The 17,196-nt window shown below is 35.2% G+C and overlaps 1 protein-coding gene across 1 annotated transcript in view; it reads left to right on the forward strand.

Moving 5' to 3' along the window:
• The window catches only part of plxnb1a (plexin b1a), a 197,024-nt gene extending 180,326 nt beyond the window's left edge, over positions 1–16,698 (forward strand). Inside the window, exons 33-39 of the mRNA XM_030139228.1 lie at positions 2,320–2,492; positions 6,100–6,260; positions 10,166–10,313; positions 11,329–11,393; positions 12,499–12,574; positions 14,831–14,905; positions 15,822–16,698. Of these exons, the coding sequence (XP_029995088.1) occupies positions 2,320–2,492; positions 6,100–6,260; positions 10,166–10,313; positions 11,329–11,393; positions 12,499–12,574; positions 14,831–14,905; positions 15,822–15,926 (803 nt within the window). The 3' untranslated portion in view covers positions 15,927–16,698. The remainder of the gene's footprint in view (positions 1–2,319; positions 2,493–6,099; positions 6,261–10,165; positions 10,314–11,328; positions 11,394–12,498; positions 12,575–14,830; positions 14,906–15,821) is intronic.
• Positions 16,699–17,196: the final 498 nt, after the last annotated feature.

Genomic DNA, 17,196 nt, shown 5'->3' on the forward strand with positions numbered 1-17,196 from the left:
TGTTTTTTTAGTTCCATATCAGCCAACACTGAACACTTATGCATCATCCAAAACACTGCAATTCATACCACTACTGTAACTTTGCTGCTCATGATAAACCTGATCTGCAGTAACATGTTTGAGTGTAAAGCAGTTGCTAATTGTTATTAGACTGTAATTAACAGCTTTCTGGAACAAAAAGTTTCATACATATATATATATATATATATATATATATATATATATATATATATATATATATATATATATCCTCCTCAGACCCAGTCATGTATTTTGTCCTCTATAGGGGATAAAAGTTTGACAGTTTTACTTAAACAATGCAGTGCATTACAAAGGACATTCCATTAAAAAATCAATCAAATAAAAATAATTTAAAAAATGTATGTGAAAAAACTGTTGCATTATGCAGTTTCCAATCAAGACAATTTTTTAATGGAAAAAAGCTAAAACTGTCAAATTCCTTGGTCTCAGGAGGATTTTATCTCCATGAAATGAGTAATAACTAATATTAGAGTATGATAAAATATGAGAAAACATTAGCGATTTAGCAATTAGAGGCATTAAAAATGTTTTTATTTCATAGTTTTCACACAGTATATCACTTTCTGATGATGAGCTTTAAATACATGTTTCTTTGCTTCAAAAATTAAATGCATGGTGTCCAGCTGACTGGACATTTTTGTGACTCCACGAAAAATAGGTTCATAAAAAAAATTCATTTGCATTGTTTTTTTCATGCCTAAAGAGGAATAAAAACACTCAAGAAAAAAATATTGACTAAGGTTCTCATAATTCATGCATGAAAGGGTTAAACACATGGTGTCCAGCTGAGTGGACATTTTTGTAACTCCATAAAAAAAATCGGTTCATTAAAAAAACTAAGGTTTTCATAATTCATGCATGAAAGGGTTAAAAAGAAAAGTAAATCATGCAGTCATTGCACAAAGGTGGGTGGCAGAGGTTCCTTCCGCTTAAAGAGAATCATATGACGGGTCAGTAGTGTACAAAAAGCTATCGATCGAGTCACTTTGGGCTTTGGACAGTCTCAGCGCAGGAGAGGAAACTCCAACAATAGCCAGTAGGAGGCATGGTTCCACTAGTTTTTCCAAAGCAGTGCTAACCAAAGCAAAAATATTGTTCCAAAAAGTATTAAGTTTTGAGCAAGACCAAAACATTGCACTTGTTTTTTTGTTTTTTTTTTAAAGACATTTCAGGTTGTTCATGTTATTCACATTTTTTTAAAAGCAAGTTTGTAAATGTAAACATTTTCTAATGTAATTTTACTCTTTTTTTTTTTCTCTAAAACAGAGAAAAGTTTGTAGTTGATAACATTTATATATTACTATGGTATTATTTTACTGGTCTGGTCCACTTTATATCATATTGGGCTAAATGTGGCCCCTGAACTAAAATGACTTTGACACCCCTGGTCTAGTCTTTGCATTAAAAACATTAGGGGGGGGGGGGGGGTGTATAAATCAGGCTCAGCAAATGCCCTAATGCAGGGGTGTCAAACTCATTTTCTTCCGGGGGCCACATTCAGCCCAATTTAATCTGACGTGGGCCGGACCAGTAAAATAATAGCATGATAGCCAATAAATAATGACAATTCCAAATTGTTTTAGTGCAAAAAATGACATTCAGTTATGCCAATATTTATTTTTAAAAACTATCCAAACAAAAAGTACATGAATAACCTGAAAAAAAATGGACTTTGTTAAGAAATATAAGTACAGTTTTATCAGTATTATGCCTCGACTTATCATTTATACATGTGCATTACAGATCAGATCTACAAAGGCACAAAACATTTAGTCACAGGCAGAATATTGTTAAAATATTAATAAATAAAAGAGTCTGGTTTTGACCAACTCTATATATAAAGTGTCATGAGATAACTTTTTTGTGATCTGACGTTATATAAATAAATTTGATTGTTTGAGTGATTTAATTGGTTTTCCACTGTAAGTCGCTTTGGAAAAAAGCGTCTGCCAAATGCATAAACATAAACATAAACATAAAATTGTACTTATTTTTCTTCAGATATTTCAGGTTGTTCATATTTTTTCAAGTTATTCATATTTTAAAAGATAGTTTGTAAATGTAAATATTTTCATAATTTAATGTTTTTTGCACTAAATCAAATAAAAAAATGTGTTGTCATTATTTATAGGTTATTATGATATTATTTTTGAGTTTGATGCCCTAACTTGCGCTTTGCAAATTCATCCCGCGGGCCGGATTGGAATCTATGGTGGGCCGGTTTTGGCCCCCGAGCCGCATGTTTGACACCTGTACCCTAATGTTTGTCTCCCCCAGAGACGCCGATGCTGGACGATGGGGAGGACGGAGGGGTGAGGCTTTGGCATGTGGTGAAAGCCAGCGAGGAGTCAGAGCTGCCCAAACACAGGAGGGGGAGTGTGAGGGAGAGAGGGGGGGAGAGGGCCAAGGCCATCCCCGAGATCTACCTCACACGACTGCTGTCCATGAAGGTAATCATCATCATCCGTCCAACCTGTTTAACCCTTTAACCGCTTAGATACTATTCCAGGTAAACGTGCTGCTGGGAATTGTCTGTTTCAGGTTCATAAAAGCTGCTGTGAGTTTGTGTTTGTGTATTTTTTCTTCAGTGGTTTTGTTTTACTGTGTGTTTTAGGGTCAAAACAGGTGGAATAACAGAAAAAGACAAAGAGAGGCATTGAAGTTTGACAGGTTTTTACTAAATAAGGCACTCCGAATGTACATCAATAAGAGATTTAGGATGTTGAACATGAACTGTAAACTGGAACACACTGAACAAGTTTTTTTTTTTTTTTTTTTTTAACTTTTTATTTATTAATTTTCAGAAGAACAAACAATGAACATGAGATCATCACGGATGTTACAATTAAACTTAAAATGTTCTTTTACATCATGCACACATGTCATTGTACAATTATGGTTGTATTAATCAAGGTGCGTACACAATCCATTTTTCCCAGTGTTCAGTACATTTCTCCAACTCAAGTCTTAAAGCAACACTGAACAAGTATTTGAAGTTTGGTCCAGTTTTTTTTTTTTTTTTTTTTTTTTTTTTTTTGTAAATCCGTGCAGCTGCTTTTTGGGACCTGGTTGAACTCCAGAAAACAGTTACACGATCAAAACTCAGTAAAAAATTACATAAATAAATAAATAAAGGAAAATCACCACACCGCTGGAAACAATAGTAAAAACAAAAAAATAAGGAAAATGGTGTTAAAAAAAAAAAAAGCCCAAACGTCTATTCATATGTTCATATAGTGAGTTGGTCTCATTGATCTGTGTTTTACTCCTATTACACAGGCAGAGGGGGGCACACTGAGCATGCTCAGATCTCTTTGGAAAGTGCAAGGTCTATTCCAGGGGTCTGCAACCTGTGGCTCCAGGCCCACATATGGCTCTTTTGCATCTGTCTATGGCTCCTTTGGCCAAAAAACATAAGGAACATTTTGAAATGAACTGAATGAGTCATTACAGGGGTTGGACAAAATAATGGAAACACCTTCACCTCAAGATGATAATCCCCCAATCCATACAGCTAGAATTGTTAAAGAATGGCATGAGGAACATTCTAATGAAGTTGAGCATCTCGTATGGCCGGCACAGTCCCCAGACCTCAACATTATTGAGCATTTATGGTCAGTTTTAGAGATTCAAGTAAGACGTCGATTTCCACCGCCATCGTCTCTAAAAGAGTTGGAGGGTATTCTAACTGAAGAATGGCTTAAAATTCCTTTGGAAACAATTCACAAGTTGTATGAATCAATACCTCGGAGAATTGAGGCTGTAATTGTCGCAAAAGGCGGACCGACACCATATTAAATTATATTTTGTTGATTTTTTAAGGTGTTTCCATTATTTTGTCCAACCCCTGTACTTTTCAACATTATCAGCCTAAATCTATTCTAACATTGTCCATCTGCAGAAATGTGCAGGCTTCACATGGAATAAAATCATTTTTTCACAGCATAAACACCAAAATGGATTATTTTCTTCCTAAATTCAATACAAGTTGCTCAATTTGCATTTGGTCGTAGTTTGTAAGTAAGCCACTATACTTGAAAGTTGCGCTTTTTCTCCATTGCACTACTTAATTATGTTGTGGAAATAGTGTCCATCATTTAAAAAATTGTACAAATCTTGAATGTTTTCTTTCTTGTAGTTGTATAATTTCGTAAATGCATCAGACATTGCAATATTGCAGTTAAAAAGTTAGTTAAAAGTTAAAAAAAAAAAAAAAAAGTTAAAAAGCAAACTAATCCCAAATAGGCTACAGCAGAGCAGCCACCTCATGGTAAAATGTAGATGGGTTTACTTTTTTTTTTTCATGGCTCCAGTCAGATTTCTTTCTTTTTGTTGAGACAAAAATGGCTCTTTAGGCTGTAAAGGTTGCCGACCCTTGGTCTATTCTCTTGTCACATCATGAAACTTTTCTTATTGAGCAAACGGTTGAATTTTTATGAATATTTAAAATAACACTGGGTTACAAAAAAATATTTTTTGCAAGTTGTCTAGGGTTTTTTCAACTGAATTAGGACCATTTTGCACCGCTAAATCCAAAAATGACATCTGTTTTTTCTCAATCAGGTCAGGGTTTTTTGCTAATTTGATTTTGAAAAATTTGATCTTCTCACAATCTGCACCCAAACTTTATCTTGGTCACCAAGTTTAATACCAAAATAAGATTGGTAAGCACACTTTATGAAACTTGTGACTTGATTCCTGTTAGGTACAATGGTGTATTCACCGCAGACGTAGCAGAATATGTCAGGCTTATTTTTGCAAGATCTTCTAGTCGAAGCCATTTCGTTCACCTGTAATATTAAAAAAAACATTAATCATAAATTGGCAAAAGTAAAATCTTCAGAACTCATTTATTGTAAGAAATGTGACAGAATTTTGTATCATATGATGTGAAAATGCCCATAAATGTAAGCAAAAATGTTAAAAAGCCAATATGTAGCATAGTTCAGAAAGTTGACCTGATTGAGCAAAATTAATGTGATTTCTGGATTCAGCACACTAAAATTATCCTAAATCAGCTCAAAAAACTTAAACAATAAATTTGTTGTTGACCAGTGTAATAATTAGGTTGTCAAAATTAACGCAATCAAAAAACGGATTGTGTGGGAGGTGACCAAAAAAAAGTGTATGTGAATGGTTTGTATGGATGTTTTGTGTTATTGCAAAAATTTACAGAAAAAAAGTCTGTTAACAAAGCAACGGAAGCAGAATTAAAAAAAAACAAAAAAAAAAAACAAAAAAAAAAAACAAGCCATCTATTTTTAGACTGTTTTGGACACCCCATGGCACAGGGGGCAGAGTGTGCACTGAGCATGCTCAAATGTCTCTGAGAAGCACAAGGTCTATTTTAACCCTTTCATGTATTAATTGTGAGAACCTTAGTCAAGATTTTTTTCTTCAGTGTTTTTATTCCTCCTTAGGCATGAAAAAAACAATGCGATCCAGTTTTTTTTTTTTCTGTGGCGCTGCAAAAATATCCACGCATTTAATTTTTGAAGTAAAAAAACATGTGTTTAAAACCCAATATCAGAGAGGGATATGAAAACAATGAAATAAAAACATGTTTAATGCAGCTAATCTGATATCTTCTCACATTTTAACATATTCTAATGCTATTAATTCCTCACTTCATCGAGATAATGTGCAAAAAAAAACCTTCTTGTCTAACAAATAACAATTGATTTACACTCAGACATGTTAGTGCAGATCAGGTTTATCAAGAACAGCAAAGTTACAGTAATGGTATTAATGTCAGGATATGAGCTGATGCGTAAGTGTCCACTGTGTTGGCTGATATGGAACTAAAACAACTAAACCCATGAATATACAAGAGAACAGCTGGAGAAGAACTGTCCACTGGAGTGACTTATGCATGAAAGGGTTAAAAGCATGTGTTAAAATTTTCCTTATTGAGCAAACAGTTGAATTTTTACAAATATTTAAAATAAGTCACACATACAGAACGAGCACCGCAGACACGTCAGGGGTTAAAGGGTTAATGAAAGCGCCTCCTCTGTGTTCTATCTGTTATTCATGTCCTTCCTCTGTTCACGTCAGGGAACGCTGCAGAAGTTCGTGGATGATTTATTCACCGCCATCCTCAGCACCAGTCGACCCGTCCCTCTGGCCGTCAAGTACTTCTTCGACCTGTTGGATGAGCAGGCGCTGCAGCACAACATCAGCGACCCAGAGACCATTCACATCTGGAAAACCAACAGGTAAGAGGACACGAGGAGCGTCCACCCAGTGTGGAGGGGAGGAGACGGAACGGGTCACATATGACGATGAATATGGAGATGATTAATAGACGAAACTTAACCCTTTCATGCATAGCGGACAGTTATTCTACAGCTGTTGTCTTTTATATTCATGGATTTTGTTGTTTTAGTTTCATATGAGTCGACACAGTGGACGCTTATGCACCATCCCATACACTGACATTAATAACATTACTGTAACTTTGCTGTTCTTGACAAACCTGATCTAACGTGTTTGAATGTTAATCAATTACTTGTTATTGTTACTAGACTAATTAACAACAGAAAGTTTTTTTTTGTTTTTTTTTGCATATTATATCCATGAAATGAGTAATGACTAGTATTAGAATATGTTAAAATGTGAGAAAACATCAGTTTAGCAGCATTAAAATGTTGGTATTTCATAGTTTTTACACAGTATATCAGTAAATACATGTTTCTTTGCTTCAAAAATTAAACGTATGTACTAGGCCTGTAACGGTACACAAAATTTTCGGTTCGGTACGTTTTCGGTTTTCAAAGCCACAGTTCGTTTTTTTTTTTTGGTTCGGTGCAGGAAGAAAGAAAACCCCTCAAAATGTCTATTAATGCATTTATGAATTTTCATTCATTCATTCATTTTCTGAACCCGCTTTATCCTCACTAGGGTCACGGGGGTCGCTTGGAGCCTATCCCAGCTACATAGGGACAAGTCGCCAGTTCATCGCAGGGCGCATTTATGAATTTTTTAAACATTTTTCCCCCAATTTTTGGAGACAATAGAATATAGAAAAACAGGAATAATATAATTCTGCTGCTACAAATCAAATAGAAAATAAAATAAATTATTAATGTTACTAAATGTATTTTGAACATTAGTATTGCACTTTTCCCTGACTGGTAGTTTTGAACAAACAACAAAAATCAAATCACAGTTCTGTCAGTTTACATTCTGCATAGAAATACCAAAAAAATTCCACATGAAGTACAACATTAACAAGAGGACAAACTGGTATTCTGTTTAAACAAACTGAAGAGCAACATTGACTACAAAAAATTAACCAAATTATTTATTTTAGGACAGAGAACAAACTGTGTTGTGTGCCTGTGTGCACGGGGGATTTTTTTTTTTTTTTTTTTTTTTTTTTGTCGGAGTCAGGGGGTCGGGGGGGCGCAGTTATATACCTGGGGGTGCGGTCCAAAACTAACGTAACGAACGCTGTCGTGAAACGAAATTGAAACTTTACATACTTTCAACGTTCTATTTATTCCTCTATTATACAGCATGCGTGATAGACAGACAGACAGAGCTAGTGTAAGTGTTTTAGAACTACCGTAGTTCCTAGGGGCCAAACAACGTCCGTCTTATTAACGTCTCTTTCCTCGTTGTTGTCTTTCACCTGAACTTGAACTGATCCAAACTGGACTGTACTGATGGTGGAGGGTCTTCAGTCTCTTCCTTCCAGGTTCACATCATATTTGTTGTTTTTTTTTTTTTAACCTTATATCAGCTGTTATTTCATATTTCAGGTCAATGTGTGCGTCCTTCAATATGTCCGTGTGAAACTTGCGCGGATTTAAAGTTCTGCAAGTTCCGCATCAAACCACGTCTTTCGTTCCTTTTTCTTTTTCTCATCATACTGTGCTGTTTCGGTACAGCTGTGTACCAAACCGAACAGGTGTGTACCGAAACGGTTCACTTCGGTACGTGTACCATTACAGGCCTAGTATGCACTGTAAAAAGAAAAAAAAAAAAAAAAAAAAGTTAAGTTGACTGAACTTAACTAAGTGAAGTCATCTTGTTGCTTTGACTGAGTTAATTTCAGTCAACTTGTAGTGTCAAGTTTATTACACTTTAAGACACAAGTCGATGCAACATACAATCTGTTGACTGAACTCCTTGTATCAACTAAGTTGAATTTGAAAATATTATTTGAGATAACTTTAAGAGATGTTGGTTGAATTAATTTTATCAAGTTCCTACAACTGTGAATTAAGTTGGCTCAACATGGAATACAGAACTGATACAACATGCAATTTGTTGACTTAATGAGGACTTCAAAATATTACTTAAGAGAACTAAAAAAGATGCTGCTTGAACTTATTTTATCAAGTTAGGGCAACATTATTTTTTTTGCTCATGCTCTATTGCCAATCTACTTGGTGGTGTCATGTCATGTCATGGTGTCCAGCTTTGCTCACATTTTTGCACGTCCATGAAATATAGCTTCATAAAAAAAATTCAATCGCATTGTTTTTTTCATGCCTAAAGAAGAATAAAACCACTCAAGAATAAAATCTTGATTACGGTTCTAATAATTCATGCATGAAAGGGTTAAACACACACTGTGTTTTCAGTCATGATCTGTAAGACACCAATAGCCTCACCTTACATATCCACCACTTCCTTTACTACATTTCACAATAAAAGCCCTCAACATAAACACCTATAAAGTAGTAAAACACATTAACCCATAAAGACCCAGTGCTACTTCTGTACTAATTTCCACACTTTAAAAATCTAAATATTGCCAAGTATATTTTTCTAATTTCTAGTCAAAATATCTCATCACTCTATAATAAGACATAATCACCTAAAGCACAGGTGTCAAACATGCGGCCTGGGGGCCAAATCTGGCCCACCAAAGGTTCCATTCCGGCCCAAGGGATGAAAGTGCAAAAATGAACCTGAACAGTCCAGGTTGTCCAAATCATTTTGGTTCAGGTTCCACATACAGACCAATGTGATCTACAGTAAAAATAACAACACAATAAACCATAAATAATGACGACAAATATTCTTTGTGAAGAAATATGGGAAAAAAATTTAAGTGAAAAAAATAACATTACACTGTGAAAATATTAACATTTACAAAACTATTTTTTCACAATAAAATGCAAATGAATACATAAATAAAAACAAAGATGAACAACCTGAAATGTGCAATTTGAACAATATTCTGCCTGTTACTAAATGTTTTGTGCATTTATGGATCCACTGTGATCTGGAGTTGTGTTAATAATAAGAGATGCAGTATTTGTAGAAATTGTTCAAATTTTAGTTCCAAACTCCAAAATTTTAACAATATTCTGCCTGTTACCAAATGTTTATGTAACACTATGTGTAAATGTACATGTATAAATAATAAGTTAAGGCATAATATTGTTAAAATTGCACTAATTTTTCAAATGAAATTTTTGTTTTTTCAGGTTATTCAGATCTTTTTTGTAAAATGTAAATATTTTCATAATTTAATATATATTTTTTTGTACTAAAACAAAATGGAAAAACTTTGATTTGTCGTTATTTACAGGTTATTAAGTCATTATTTTACTGGTCTGGCCCACTTGAGATCAAATTGAGCTAAATATGGTCCCTGAACCAAAATGAGTTTGACACCCCTGGCCTAAAGAGTAACTTTTCAGTGTGATATAAGAACTTATTTTTAGACAATAGATCTTGAAAATCTTATTTCAAGAAATCTTACCAAGATAATTTTCACTTGTTCCATTGGCAGATTTTTTTGCTTAATTACCTCCGCAAAGGAACGGCGGAGGTTATGTTTTCATTGGGGTTTGTCTGTTTGTTTGATAAGACACTTGTCACTTTCACTTGTTCCATTGGCAGATTTTTTGCTTGAATTAAGCAAAAAAAAATCTTGAATTAAGCAAAAAAAAAAAAAAAATCTGTGAAAATTTTATAATTACAATTTTATTTGTAGAACATGTTTTGGCAGGAAGTTAGCTCCACAGGTCCTAAACATGGTTGTCAGATCCCACATAAACATATGGACAGTCTTTGTTGTGAACGATTATAAATGTAGTTCTTTGTTCTCTTTGGTTTTAGTGGGTTAACGTCTGCCTGTACTCTGCTCTTGACTTGCTAGTTTACCACTGCGGTTTTGGATCAATATTCTCAAGAACCCACAGTTCATCTTTGATGTGCAGACGTCAGACCACGTGGATGCCGTCCTGTCCGTTATCGCGCAGACCTTTATGGATTCATGCACCATCGCTGACCACAAACTGGGACGGGTACGCTACAGTCAGTTTTATTCCACAGCACCGTAGTAAAAACGTCACCAATCTAAGGTTATACACACCTCACACTGTAAAGTCAAACAGTTTAACACAGACTTTTAAAGGAACAGCTCTATGGTATTATTATTATTATTATTATTATTATTATTATTCCATTTCCATGTTTGATTTTCAATTCTGTATCATATTTGATACATTGGGTCTCAGTGCTCAAATATTATTATTTTTGAACAAACAAAAACATAATATAACACAAACATGTCTAACAAATTGGTAATTTCTTTTCAAAATGGTCAAAGTTCTGCCTCCTTCCTCATTAATGACAGTCTTGTAGTGTCACTGGAAAGGCCTCTGTTGAACGAATTCCTCCCCCCTGGTGGATTATCTGTGTATTGCATGTATCTAATTGTATACATCAGGTTTTTCAAGAAAAAAAATATATCACACTGATCATGTAGAGGGCTTCAAAAGTCCTGTATCAAATAGGATACGTTTGGCGTTATAGGGTTACATGAGTTATTTCTAACCTGATGGAGATTCAGAGCTTTTTAAAAACTCAACAGACTGACAGTAGTAAAAATGTACTAAAAATGTAAAAATAGCATAATATCTACAAAGTTCGTTCACAGTTTTGAGAAGTTTAGATTTTTTAATTTTTGATGATTTTTTTTTTTTAATTATTACAAATGTGACTACACTTATAATGTTCAGCATTTTGATGGCTTTTAACATGGAAATGGTTGCAGATGTCAGTGTAGTTACTATTGAACACTGATAGAAGTCATTGATCTCCTGCATCAACACCACAGGACTTTAATATAGAAACAGAACCTGACAACCTCACACATTCAGTTTGTTATTGGTTGTTGATAGAACATGCTGGTGAGATACAATGACATTGGTTATGTTTTTATTTGTTCCAAGTGAATAATGAAGCGAACCGTTATATGACATGACTTTATTTGTACAATAGTGAGGATGTGTTTGTCCATTTGTCTTCCTCATGCAGGACTCTCCCATCAACAAGCTGCTGTACGCCAGAGACATCCCTCGCTACAAACAGATGGTGGAGAGGTAAGAATATGGCAGCCCAGGGGTAAAAAAAAAAACAAAACAAAAAAAAAAACACTGGAGTAAAAAAACAAAAAAAGGGGCGGGGGTTATTTACTAAAAATGGATGAGGTCAAAGGTGCTGCAGACATGAAACAAAACACAAAACCAGGAGGATGAAGAACCAGTTCAGGCTTTTTATCATTATTATTTTTTTTTATTTATTAAATTTCTTTATTGGAAGCAATTTTACAGGTAGCAACATGACTGTGCAATGGGATAAAAAGGACTTCCATTCTTTCATTTTTCTTTTTATCCCTCCCGCAATCCCACCCTACCCAAAAGAAGACAATTCTTAATGTAAATCCAATACTGACATGTGATCAGTACAGAATTGATACAAAAATTGTCTAATTAAGAAAAATAAGTAGCTAAAATAAAAGGGGGGGGGGGGGGCTCAGTCATCACGATCAGGCAGAGATGTCAAGGTTTCTGTATAATTTAAGAGAGGTCTCCAATTTTTTCCGATCAATAATAATAATAATAATAATAATAATAATAATAATAATAATAATAATAATAATAACAGTATACATTTACAGGCACAGAAACCATGTGATCCATAGTGATATTACCTGCTTATGTAAACTTAACAGTCAAATAAAATAACATTAACAATAACAATAATGCAAGATACACAGAAAAAAAATAGTAATAGTAATATAAAATGAATAAACATAATTCTAAGTGTGTGTGTGTGTGTGTGTTTGATAGTATCCTATGTGTATGTCTACATATACTGAATTGTTTACAGGCATAGGGCTATTTGATGTTGCTTCAGTTATCTTTTAAAGCATGCTTTTGTTTGTTCTTTAGTGTTTATTTATTTAACTGATTCATTATTTAACGATTTAACCCTTAAAATGTTCTCATCAGTACTATCACAGGGTTAAATATGAGCCTGAATCAGCACAAGAACAAAAGACACTAAACAGTGGGAGAACTCTTGACGTTCATCTGTATCTGTTTCTGCATTAGTTCATTTTCTACTGAATTATTTCGAATCATGTCCTTGTGTAATTCTGTGTTCTCAAATACTTGTATGAATGAACTCTGCTGGTTTTTGCAGGTACTATGCAGACATCCGTCAGACCATCTCTGCCAGTGACCAGGAGATGAACTCAGCTTTAGCTGAACTGTCCCGCGTACGTTACCACCTCCTGTCATTTTGTTTTGGTTTGTAGGTAAAGGTTGAACACAGAAAACCTCAAGAGGATAGGTGCAGGACTAGTCAGAAGTAAAACTGTGAATGTCTGCCAGTTAAAGGGGTCATATTTTGTCAAACCCACTTTTATTAGTCTTTGGTTCATTTATTTGTGTATTTGGACCCTAATAGTTCATAAAGTTTGAATTTGAACCCTCCAGGTGCTGCAAAGCTATCTTTATATTCATTTTGGCAAAAATCGAGTGGATTTCTACAACCTGTTTTAATTCCTTCTTAATTTGTTCCGTCTGTAACTAGTTACGCCACAACATTTGCACATGTAAGGTCAAGACCTCCGACAAACATTTCTCCGAGTACCACATAGGGCCGGATCTGCTAAGATCCCAATTTGCGTGTAGTAATTTGCTTGCGCAGTCTAGAATTTTGTGTGTGGGGAGTGACCACGGTTTGCAGGTGATTTACAAAGATTACTTGCGCAAATTACAACAGGTGCAAAGTCTTGGAGACTGCCTTATTTAAATGAGGGTTTTACGTGTGTTTACTGGAGACAATACGCTGTAAAAACTGCTCTGGGATACACCAGCACTAATGGGAACAGTGACTGAATGATTCAAATGCACGGAAATGTAATGTTGGAGGAGTTTTGTCGTAGAAGGTATGGCATGACTCATTCATTCATTCATTTTTCATTTGTGTGTGTGTGTGTGTGTGTGTGTGTGGGGGGGGTATGTCTCAATTATTTTTTCTTCCGTCACTCCAAAAATATAAGCAAGAGGGTGAAAAATGCGTTCTCTGTATCTCATTTCATCATTTCGATGTCTCCTAACCACTTCCATGTGTGCACAATTACACATCCAAACCGTTTGCACCACATTTTGAGACGTGTTAATAATACAGGGTGGGGAAGCAAAATTTACAGTATTTTGAGGCAGGGATTGAAAGACAGTGTATGACCATTTAGTTTACTGAAAGTCATGAGAATTTATTTGCCACAAGAAAATGTACATAATAGGAAATGTTTTTATTCTATGTGTCCTCCTTCTTTCTCAATAACTGCCTTCACACGCTTCCTGAAACTTGTGCAAGTGTTCCTCAAATACTCGGGTGACAACTTCTCCCATTCTTCTTTAATAGTATCTTCCAGACTTTCTCGTAATAGTTTTGCTCATAGTCATTCTCTTCTTTCCATTATAAACAGTCTTTATGGACACTCCAACTATTTTTGAAATCTCCTTTGGTGTGACGAGTGCATTCAGCAAATCACACACTCTTTGACGTTTGCTTTCCTGATTACTCATATGGGCAAAAGTTTCTGAAAAGGTATGGATAATAGTGTTAGGTATGATTATGACATCAATATATGTTTGGTTTCAAAACAATTGACGTAGTGCCTGCTGAGAAAAAACAACTAAATATTCATTGTAAATTTTGCTTCCCCACCCTGTAGAATAAAAACATTTTCTATTACATGAATTTTCTTGTGGCAAATAAATTCTCATGACTTTCAATAAACTAATTGGTCATACACTGTCTTTCAATCCCTGCCTCAAAATATTGTAAATTTTGCTTCCTCACCCTGTAGACTCAGTTTCTATCAGCAAAATTGCTTTTGATAAATCCCTTTGAGTGTGCTAAATTAATATATTTACATTTTCTCCCCCCAACGCACAACTTCGGGTAAACGTCCCATATTGCGTAGTCATTGTGTCAAATGTACTAACTGGATGCAGACGCACTATTTTGCACCTTTGAAAGACATAACCCTTATTGCGCGCTGTTAGTAAATCAGTTTGTACATTTTTTGCATGTGCAATGAGTTTGCACATGTTTTAATACACGCAAACCTTTGATAGATCCGGCCCATAATTGTTTATCAGTAGCAGCGGTTGTAGTAAAAACTGAAAATATGTCCAAACTTTGAGCCGATTACCTAAAACGTTCAGTTGTTGGTTGAACGGGACAGAGCAGCACAGCCAACAACCTGGAGGGGGCGGGGTGTGAAACGGCTCATTTGCATTTAAAGGGCCAGCGCTCAAAACGACCTTTCTGGTGTCTTTACTCAGAAATAGGGTTGAAAATGGACGTGCGGAGTTGAATTAATGAAGAATTCAGACCCAAGCAGAGCATTTACAGTTTATGTAGACCACAGGGAAATGTTTGAAAATGCATAATTCCATTTAAAAAGGTAAGGTTTTTGACTCTCACTTATTTTCTTGTTCTTTCCAAAAAACCTCAGAATTATGCTGCTGAGGTCAACTGCCTTGTGGCTTTGCATGAACTGTACAAGTACATCAACAAATACTACGACCAGGTAAGTGACAGTCAGAGAACTACAGAACTATAGACTTACTGAATGTGGCTCCTGAACTAAAATGACTTTGACATCCTTACTCTAACGCACCGGTGTCAAACACATGGCCCGAGGGCCAAATCCGGCCCGCCAAAGGTTCCTTTCCGGACCGCGGGATGAAAGTGCAAAAATTAACCTGAACAGTCCAGGTTGTCCAAATCATTTTGGTTCAGGTTCCACATACAGACCAATGTGATCTCCAGTAAAAATAACAACTCAATAACCCATAAATAATGACGACAAATTTTCTTTGGGAAAAATTAAGTGGAAAAATTTTAAGTGAAAAAAATAACATTACACTGTGAAAATATTTACATTTACAAAACTAGTCTTTCACAATAAAATGCAAATAAATACATAAATAAAAACAAAAATGAACAACCCGAAATGTGCAATTTGAACAATATTCTGCCTGTTACTAAATGTTTGGTGCATTTATGGATCCACTGTGATCTGTGGTTGTGTTAATAATAAGAGATGGAATATTGTAGAAATTGTTCAAATTTTAGTTCCAAACTCCAAAATTTTAACAATATTCTACCTGTTACCAAATGTTTATGTAACATTATTTGTAAATGTACATGTATGAATAATAAGTCATGGCAAAATATTGTTAAAATTGCACCAGTTTTTCAAATGAAATTGTAGTTTTTCAGGTTATTTACATCTTTTTTGTAAATATAAATATTTTCATAATGTAATTGAGGGTTTTTTTGTACTAAAACAAAAAGAAAAACTTTGATTTGTCATTATTTATAGGTTATTAAATCATTATTTTACTGGTGTGGCCTGCTTGAGATCAAATTGGGCTAAATATGGCCCCTGAACTAAAATGAGTTTGACACCCCTGCTCTAACACCTCCTGTGTCTTCATCAGATTATCACGGCCCTTGAAGAAGATTCCACGGCGCAGAAGATGCAGCTGGGTTACCGGCTCCAACAGATCGCCGCCGCCGTGGAGAACAAAGTCACCGACCTATGACCCCACGACCTCACGGACACGGTGGGTTTATCCTCGAAACCAGGACGCTGATGGGACGCAGGACTGTTTCCCATCCAAAAAAAAAAAAAAACAAATAAAAGAAGGAAAGTTAAGGACCATAGAGGACAGAGGAGTATCGTGGCGCATACGCTGAGTACTAGACTTAACTCTAGTCTAATCTTTGCTGATCGTGGCCGTGTTTTGTGTCCCAGACCAGATGTCCTTCACATTTCCACAGGTCCTGCACGTCAGACATGAACAGGTGAAGGAGGAAGGAAAAAAGGGGGATGTGATTGGGAAATTCAATTAAAAAAAAAAACTGCACAGAACATTCCAGTTTTCCAGCTAAACGCTCCATTGTTCTGCTGAGGATCTGGTTGAAGAAACGGAGAATGAGGAGGAAAAGGGAAAAAGCAGGACTTGAACTACCATGTTTTTCTGGCGGCGGAGTTTCATCACATGATGTCGAAGTCTTACACGGAGAACAAACTAAAAACAGCCGCTCTTTGGACTTTATCTCGGCCTTCCTTAAATCACTCTTCCAAGTCTTAGCTTAATTAACGGTTACTGGACAATTTGTGGCTTTTGTGGAAGCAGTTTTCCAGACACAGAATATCATGTGTTGTTTTTTGTTTTGTTTTTTTTTAAGCTTCACATCTCCAGTGGTCATTTTTATTTTACTGTAATGTAGAGATGCTGCCTCGTGTAGTTTAAACGGAAACCAGTGTTTTGTAAAAAAAAAAAAAAAAAAAAAAAAGAAGAAGAAAAAATAGAAATGTTCCAGTGATAATGTAGTCTGCTACCTACTTTTTTGTGAATGTTCTTTTCTAAGGTCGACGTAAACATCTGCGATATATGTAAACCATGACATTTAACACAACCACTGATAACTGACTCATAAACAGATCCGTCCTCAGAATAAAACCATGATATCTTAGTTTTATCTAAAGGCCCTGTCACACCTTGACGATTTAGCAAGCGTATTCCGACGAATCAAAATTTCTCTAAAATGCTAGCCTAAGCTGAACTATCAAGGGGGTATTGTTTTTGGTTCAGTTTGTTTGTTTGGTTTTTTTTGTTTGTTTTTTAACACTCTAGCACCAAAACTTTGGGTTGCCATCAACCCAGATTGGATGTCATTACATTTTTTGGAAAAATTTGGAAAAATTTTTAATTCCTTTTTTTTTTTTTTCCATTTACTTATAATGGGCAAAATTTCACATGTCTGTAGCAGCAAAACTATCGGTTGAATTCATACCAAATTGGGTTT

Source organism: Sphaeramia orbicularis, chromosome 7, assembly GCF_902148855.1.
Source record: "Sphaeramia orbicularis chromosome 7, fSphaOr1.1, whole genome shotgun sequence".
Taxonomy (NCBI): domain Eukaryota; kingdom Metazoa; phylum Chordata; class Actinopteri; order Kurtiformes; family Apogonidae; genus Sphaeramia; species Sphaeramia orbicularis.